Here is a 9,339-nt window from a genome sequence, read left to right as displayed (position 1 = left end):
TAAAATTTTTGGTCAAAAGGTACAACCGTTGACTTCCATACGTGGGATCCCAAATTACATTCGAAAAGTTAATTACAATTAAAAAGTTACAACCAGCCGAACTAAGTGGAAAAATAGGGTTTCACCCTAGTTCTTGTTTAAAACCTAGGTCGTGGTGGTCAAGTTGCCGCATATGTACACATCGTCACCTAAGCTCTCCAACTCAAGGATGGTCCAACTTTCTTTTCCCTTCACCTACACCACAAAGCACCCGTGCGCCAAGGCTAACAAAGAAAACGTAAACATGCTCATAAGTAGTTAATAACATGTTACCAAATCATAATAAGCATGCCTAGCAGTAATAACCCTACTCATGCATGCATACCATCCATATAAATGACAACAACGTCATATGGGCCAATATCCCAAGATAAATGTTCAATGAATCATTCTAGTCCCAATGGCCAAAATAGATGATTAATAAATCATACTGGGGTTCCACGCCCTAGGATATGGGACTAATAAGTCACCTCGAGGACTTTTTCCCTATCCTCTGTATAACCAGTCTTAGAGCTGGCCTATCGTATTTGGCGCTATAATTTTCCATGACCAATAGGTCAGTCAAGCGTATATCACGCTCCTAATTAGGCATAACCATATCGACCAGCGCTTAGTGCACTATTGTTGTCCTTGACTCATAAGTCAATGCTTTTTGACCAGCACTTATCATGCTAAGGTCGTCCTGGACTCAGAAGTCAATGATTTTCGACTAGCACTCAACGTACTAATGTCATCCTTGACTCATAAGTCAATGCTTTCGACTAGCGCTCAATGCTATTGCCATCCTTGACTTATAAGTCAATGCTTTCGACCGACACTCAGCGTGCTAATGTCGTTCTTGACTCATAAGTCATGTCTAGGGCCCAACCTTAGGATATGAGACTAATAAATCACCCTAGGACCCATTGCCCTATCCTCTGTATAACCAGCCTTAGAGTTAACCCAACGTACCCGGCGCTGAGTTTTCCACAACTAATAGATCGGACAAGCGTATGATGCGCTCCTGGTTAGCCTAACCAAAATGACCAGCGCTCAACGCGCTATTTCCATCCTTGACTCATAAGTCAATGCTTTTCGACCAGCGCTCAACGCACTATTTCCATCCTTGACTCATAAGTCAAGCCTTTCTCAATCAGATAATGCAAACAGGCATATATCATATATCAGACATCCAGATACAAAGCATTCAACATGCTCAATCAACAATCATAAACATAATCTTAATCATGCACATTCTCAGGCGTTCATGCCCTATTCATATTCCTATTCAACAATTCGGGCCAAGCCATAATCATATGTGTCACATATCAGGTACAATTTTCTTACCTTTGGTTCAAGTACAGGTTACGAATGTACGACCCTCGAGCACGATCCTGATTCTGATCCCCTAGCAATAACCTAGTCACAACCAAGTATAGAGCCCTATCAAAACGAGTAAATAAAGGCTTCTGGACCGAGTCCTAGCCTTTGGAACGTCGAATCATACTAAATAGGGTAGTAGGATCGATCCCGAGCCCTTAGGTTTGAGTTCCCGCACTCAAAACCTCCCCAAGGCCCAAAGTCCCATAAGCGCCGCAGCCCCTAAACATTTGAGCTGCGGCCTGCTCAAGTCAGAGGCCCGATCCTCTTCCCCGCCTACACCAGCGCCGCAGCCCAAAAGCCCCACATCCATATGCTTTTCCTTCGTTTAAGAGAGTCGCGACACCCCAATAACAGGGTTGCGAATTGAACTGCAAACTCTGTTTTTCCTCCTTTTTTCTCAATCCAAATCCCTCCGTAAACCTATCCAAACATAGCCAAATCCCATAAACAAAGTTCTCAAACAACTCAGCAGCTCAAAACCATCAAAACCCAAGTTACAATCCAATAAAAAACTCATCAAAACTATAAAATCCAATAAAAACTTAAGAACTCAAAACTCAGAATTTAAAGCTTGGATTACCTTTGATTGAGACATTTTCCAGTTAAATCCTCTGGCTATCAATCTTTTAATCTTCCCTAGAATAATTATGACTCTAACTTTGCTTGAATTCGAGCCCTAAAACCCAAGTTTCCTTCAAAAATGCAACGAGCAGTAAAAAGGAGAATGGGAGAGAGAGGAAAAGTGTTTGAACGTACTTTTCTGTTTTTGTCACGTTACTTTGAACTTAAGTAACCTTAAGCAAATCCCAAGGTTCGAGGTACCCGAAAACGTCGCCAAGGGCAAAATAGTCAAAATCCCCAGAATTCCCTCGTGATCACACTAACTCCAAGTATATCCTTAAATATTCATTCCTATTACCCAATATCTCGGTAATGTACTAAATACCCAAAATACCCCTTGACTCATCCCGAGTCAAGTATTGATCTCGTTGTGACTTTCCTACTAGCTTGCTCCCTAGAATCACCTTGTGCCGAGTAACCTAACTGGCCAAATTATGAAAATTGCCCTTTTAATCAGGAACTTTAGCCATCACTCCAGAAAACTCCTTAATATTAGCCTACATGAAAAAAAGAATGTCGTCAGAAAGAAAAGACACTTTTAGCCTTTTTTTTTTAACTAATTCAACACCATTGATTTGTCATTTCATTTCCACCTTCAGGAACGAGACAAAAAAGGCCTTTGTAGAATAGGAGATTAAGAATATCTTTGGATAAAACCCTATTTTTGCATAGTATTCCTATTGGGGCTCACCGTCAATAACAATAGGATAAGAGACCTAGGTGACACTTTATAATTTTTCATAATCCACTTATTGTTAAATCCAAGATCTCTCATCATTCCAACCTAAAATTATGTATTTTTTGTTTACCAAGTATTTAGAATTAAACAACTTAATTAAATACAAAATAGTAATTAAGTTGCTTAAACTGATTCCTATGTTGTTAGCACAATTGTTATGAATGTCAAGACATTAACAGAAAAACAAATAAAAATCAACACAAGAAATTTTTACGTGGTTCTGAAATCCTTTCAGATAACCTACATCCATGGGACCACGACCAGAGAATAAACCAATTAGTAAATAAACAATGTGTACAAAAGCATTGACTTAAAAATGTAAGACTCCATCTTAAACCATTGCCGCAATCTTGTTGTACTCTTCTTTACGAATTTGATTTTGATGAACCGCTGATTCTCTTGAAATTCTTTCAAAGAATAGCGTGTGCTCTGTTCCTCCCGTAGTGAGTCTTGATGAAATCTTCTTCTGAAGATCCTTAGGAACACATTCACAAGAGATACCACTTGTTACACAAAGAACAAGATACATACACAGACAAGTGCACTCGGCACACAAACAAAGATTAAGGTGAACAACTTAATATTTACGAAGAAGTACTCCTAAAAAATAACAACAAGTGTTTTCAAAATTAAAAATGGAAGAGGTGATTTTTTGAAAGGCCTTTGCAAGGTATTTATAGCTGAGAAAAACGTCCAAGGGCCAACTCTTTTGAAATCTTGCAATTAACACAAGAATATTTGCAAATTTCTTTAATTATAAAAATCTGCCAGCGAGACTGATTTTGTTCCTACAAAATAGGAAACTACTGAGTCAGCGTGATCATCATTCTTGACTAGATGAAACAAATTTGGTCATTCTCTTGACTATGTTCAGTTTCGAATCATGCTTATCCTGAAATATTCAATCCCTGAAAACACTCAATCAGAATAAGTCAAATAGATTATTCTACCAATAAAGTCTATTTTGTGATATAAAATGGTAAGAATAATATATTCACACTAATAAAGATTTTCACATTAAGGAAAACTATTTTAATTGACAATCTCAATCATAATTTATAAGAATCAATTCACAAATCACACAAGATATTCCACCCGATTTTCTTCAAGAGTTGTAAATTATCTCCTATAAATTATTAGCATCATTATTTAAGGCACCTAAGTAGGCATTTGTCACTAATGGCCTATGTTTTTCCAATAATATTGAAAAAACAAACCAGGTTGCCCATCAAAACCAAGGGCCTTAGTAGGGTTTTTCTAAAATATAATACTTTCAATCTCACTCTCCATGAAATCATCAAGAAGTTTGTTATTCTTTTCATCAACAGTTTTAGTTGGAATGCAACTTTTAAACCCTTTCACGACAATATAATTTTGTTTGAACTTGAACAAAGCCTTAAAATATTTGCAAACAATTTAAACCCCCACCTTTCTAGCCTCATTGGAGATTATCATCAAATAAGCCTTTTATTCCACTTTTCTCCTATCTAGCCAAGGATTTTTGGTGAAAGAATTAGGCATTCTTGTATCCACTAGCCAACCAAATGCCTCAATTCCTGTCTCTCTAATATTTCTTCTCCTTATCAAGTAAACAGTTCAAACACTTCTCATATTTTTGTAGGATAACACAATCCTCCCTTTTATGTAATTGAGAAAGCTACAAAAAATTAATGTTCTTTAAATGCCCTATTCTTTCTTTTAAATCATGTTTGTTTTCCTTGTTCCAACACTTCTTCATTCTAGCCTTTATATTACTAAAATGACTTTGGTTTATCTTAACTTTCCATCACTTACCCACAATCAGATGGTACTCTTCCTGAATCCATGCTTGCTCTACATGTAACCTCAATTTTTACTTCATATCTATATAGTCTTCAAATCTTCTTCTTATTATAGGTGATCTTATTGAAATCCCTCCATAGATATGCATGGCCCATCGGACATAAAATAGAGTATATGGAGTAAAACCCAGAAGTGCTTCCTCTGATTTGAGTCAAGATTTCCATAGAAACTTGACATTCTCTACCTCTTATAGTAGTCCAAGCTTATGAATGCATTAATGTGGAAGTTTGAATAGAAAAGAATACTAACATCTACATTATTGGTCCAAATCAAGACCAAACCTCTATGTCTATCTCCTCAAGACATTACAAAACAACGTACAAATTTTAGTTTAATTTAAGTTCTCTCTGCCAACTCCTTCCTTCCGTAATCAAGTTTAACTTTAAAAGATCACCATAGGATGTACTAAATTTGGTATAGCTTTTAGCACGCTATTGAAAAAGTACGTATTTGTTTATAAAAATACTAAAATATAATTTGACAATCTACTAAAAATGTTTTAAGGAAGACTCTTCATTGAGTATATGTCAAGCAAATCAATATTGTATTGCCAATAAATTAACCAATTTTCATGAAGAGCTATAATAGTAGTACTTTTTTAAGAGCATGGCATAAGAGTTCATTCACCTCAATTATTTTAATTAATATTGTCCATATTATTTTTGTTAACATATTTTAAACCATTAACTATTATGTCCTAAAATAAATGTAATTTATTGTACTAAATTTTTATATATAGTTTAGTGTAACTAAATTTAAATCATTATTTTAGACATATGATTTTTATTCAAAGTAATATGGTGAGTAAAGAGTTAATTAGAGGTAACATTTCTTATAATAGAGGAATTTTTTAAATCATTCTTTAAAACTACTCTCAAATGCCAAACCATTTCTTTACAATTTTAAACTTTAACATAAATGTTACCTAAAATATATATATTTCTTCTAAATTTGTTTTTAGATAAATTATATTTCTTTTTTCTATTATCTTAATTATTTTGTGTAGCTTTTTAAAGATTATATAATCTAATTCTTATTAAATAATATAAATCTGTATTTATAAGATTATTAACCATTTTTAATATGTACTAATTATAATATATACTCAGGACTTTATAAATCACTTAAAAATTAAATCCACTTTACTAGATTTTTGTTTAAAAATTTTATGTGCTTTTTTTTAGCATAACATAAATATAAAAACATTATTTTTAATATTTTTGTCTTTTTTTTTTTTTATCTAGAAGTAAACATATATTTGAAGATAATTCAATAAATCTTAATAACTTTTAAAAAAATTCTTGTTATAATATGTGTACTTAAGTTAAATATCTTTTTTTATTGTAGCATTTAAGTCAAATAATCCAAAATCCATTATATAATAAAGGTAATTATATTAGACTATCTCTAATGCAAGATGTAAATTTTGTGCCAAATTTAGCAAAAAAAAATGAGTTATTGTCATATTTGGCCCAATATTTGCAATTGTGCTCTAATGCAAAATATGCAAATTAAAACAAAAAAAGTCAATAATTCATTTAATATTTATTGAGAACATACAAAAATTAATATTTTTTTATTATCCAAATTATGTACTAAAAGAAATTTTCCATTAAAAAAAGGGTTTATACCTTTTTGGACCCTGTATTTTTTCCCATTACCTGTTTGGACTCTGTATTTTGACAAATTACTTTTTGGACCCTATGTTTTTTAAAATAGTTAAAATAGAACCATAAACCCGATTTTGGTCAATGTTTTCTCAACTAAAATCACAAAGAATTTACCAAACTAACAATTCAGAATAAAAATAAAATCATTCTGCTTAAATCCTGTATTCTTATATTCCATTTTTTCTTCATCAAAATTGAGTTTAGGGTTTTATTTTAACCATTTTAGAAAATATAGGGTCCAAAAAGTAATTTGTCAAAACACAGGGTCCAAACAGGTAATGGGAAAAAATACAGGGTCCAAAAAGGTATAAACTCTTAAAAAAATAATAAAAAAAGATATGGTTGGTCATTAATTGTTAACTACTCAATTATATTAATTAATTGCAATATGGTAAATAAAAAAAATATATTTAGAACACCATTAAAGTTATATTTTTTTTGTAAAATGTGCTAAATATAACTTTGCACTGATTTTTTGACACTCCATTATATTTATATAGTTATCCCATATTTTGGGTGTTGTCTTCAAAATTATTGTATGATAACATACTTGAAAGTAATTTGTTACTATGAGAATCAAGATTTGGAGTATGTACATGTTAAGCTCACACCGTGATAGCTAATAATATAAAATAATAATTTTCAAGATACAGGACAGCTAAAAAAGTGATACTAAAAAACAATTTTTTACTCATAACTACTAGATTATTACTCACACTTAAAAAGATATATAAGAAAAAATTCTATCCTAATCTGGCAACAATTATCGTGTCATAAACACAAATGCATATACCTATAACCAAGGTCATATACCTATAACCAAGGTCTCCTATGCAGTTTGTAAAAACAAAATTAATAAAACATCATAAAATCTACATTTCAAATATTTTATAGTAAAACTTATTTTTCTAAAAAAACATTTATCTTTTCGAACCTTACATCCTTTACTTTTATTTTCATAAGTTATTGTAATAAAAAAATAACTAAGTTATTGTAGACAATTTGTAATTTGTTTTTTTAATAAAAGCATGATAAAATATTTATTTTAAATATTTACTTTTTCTAAGCTTATGGGTCCTCTACTTTTATTTGCATAACTAAGTTATTGTAATTAAAATAATAGTTTATACGTTTTTGGACGATGTGTTTTGTCTCATTACCTGTTTGGACCCTGTGTTTTGACAAATTACTTTTTGGACCCTAAAATGGTTAAAATTGAACCCTAAACTCAATTTTGATGAAGAAAAAGTGAATATAATAACATAGTTTTTAAGCAGAATGATTTTATTTTTGTTCTGAATTATTAGTTTTGTAATTTATTTGTGATTTTAGTTGAGAAAACATTGACCAAAATCGGTTTTAAGGTTCTATTTTAACCATTTTACAAAACATAGGGTCCAAAAAATAATTTGTCAAAATACCGGGTCCAAATAGGTAATTGGACAAAACATAAGGTCCAAAAAGGTAGAAACCTTTAAAATAATATACAAATTTAAAGTACTTAATATATGATATACTCAAACTCGAAATCAACTATGCATAACCATGTACTACAATTGAAGTTTTATTTTTTGTAAAATGCAGTGTTACACACAGAATTCAAATTTATAGTTGGGACACCATTTGTAGTTGCCTTTGTAATCTATAAATGGCGACGACGTCATTTATCAACATATGATTCTATCGAAGAGTTCCTTCACAATCAAAATAATTTCACTCCTATAAGATACTCATTTAGTGAGATAAAAAAGATGACCCAAAACTTCAAAAAAAAATTAGGAGAAGGAGGTTATGGCTCTGTATTCAAAGGAAAGCTTCGTAGTGGTCGTACTGTAGCAGTTAAGGTACTGAGTAAATCAAAGGGAAATGGACAGGATTTCATTAATGAAATAGCTACAATTGGAAGAATTCACCATGTTAATGTGGTTCATTTGATTGGTTTTTGTGTCCACTCTTCAAAGAATGCTCTTGTATATGATTTCATGTCTAATGGATCATTGGAAAAATATATTTTTTCTCATGGAATTACCATTTTAAGTTGCAAGCAAATTTTTGAAATTTCGCTTGGTGTGGCACGTGGGATTGAATACATGCACCAAGGATGTTACATGCAAATCTTGCACTTTGATATTAAACCTCACAACATTCTTTTGGATGAAAATTTTATTCCAAAAGTTTCTGATTTTGGATTAGCAAGATTATGCCTATTGAATAATAATAATGTGTCCTTAACTGCAGCAAGAGGAACTTTAGGATACATAGCGCCAGAGCTATTTTACAAAAACATTGGAGGAATTTCTAATAAAGCTGATGTGTATAGTTTTGGAATGTTGTTGATGGAAATGGCAAGTAAAAGAAAAAATTTAAATGCGGTCGAAAATACTAGCCAGATTTACTTTCCGTCATGGGTGCATGACCAATTAAGTCAAGAAAAAAATATAGAGATGAAAACATTTGATACAGACGAGGTCGATTCAAGAATTGCAAAGAAGATGATTATAGTAGCATTATGGTGCATACAACTGAAGCCAAGTGATCGTCCTACAATGAACAAAGTTATTGAAATGCTTGAAGGAGAAGTTGAATGTCTACAAATGCCTCCAAAGCCTTCCTTGTATCAACTAGAGAAGCCTACTGTGCATGTTCAAGAGACATCATATTCACAACACCCAATAATACCATCATTAACACTACAAAGATAGGTATGGCCCCAAATCCAAATGATTGACATTTGTAATTTTAGTATTTTGTTAAAATACTTAACATTATTGGTTTTGATTTTTGTAATATCAAAATATAATTATATGTTAAACAATGTATGAAAAATATTTGTTTGATGATTTATAATTACAGATTCAAGTATCAAACCCCTAACTGATTGTCGAAATATCAATAATTAGTCAAAAGTTGTTTTTGATATACATAATCATTATGCTTTTTTTATTGATTTGATTGTGGTAGAATTTATTTTGTTTTACTATTTTGTGTCATTATTTTTCTTGATCTATTTTCAATTGGTATGATTGAGATCAATTTATGCTAAAATATTTCTTCAAAGAACTTTAT

The 9,339-nt window shown here is 31.7% G+C and overlaps 1 protein-coding gene across 1 annotated transcript; it reads left to right on the top strand.

Moving 5' to 3' along the window:
- The first annotated feature begins 7,900 nt into the window (after window positions 1-7,900).
- Window positions 7,901-9,135, top strand: LOC133834531 (rust resistance kinase Lr10-like). The gene has a single exon (XM_062264177.1). It carries the CDS (start codon window positions 8,025-8,027, stop codon window positions 8,973-8,975), a length of 951 nt encoding a protein of 316 aa, XP_062120161.1. The 5' UTR covers window positions 7,901-8,024; the 3' UTR covers window positions 8,976-9,135.
- Window positions 9,136-9,339: the final 204 nt, after the last annotated feature.

The sequence above is a fragment of the Humulus lupulus genome, chromosome 5 (genome assembly GCF_963169125.1).
Source record: "Humulus lupulus chromosome 5, drHumLupu1.1, whole genome shotgun sequence".
Lineage (NCBI taxonomy): Eukaryota > Viridiplantae > Streptophyta > Magnoliopsida > Rosales > Cannabaceae > Humulus > Humulus lupulus.
This window is presented reverse-complemented; position numbering and strand designations above follow the sequence as displayed.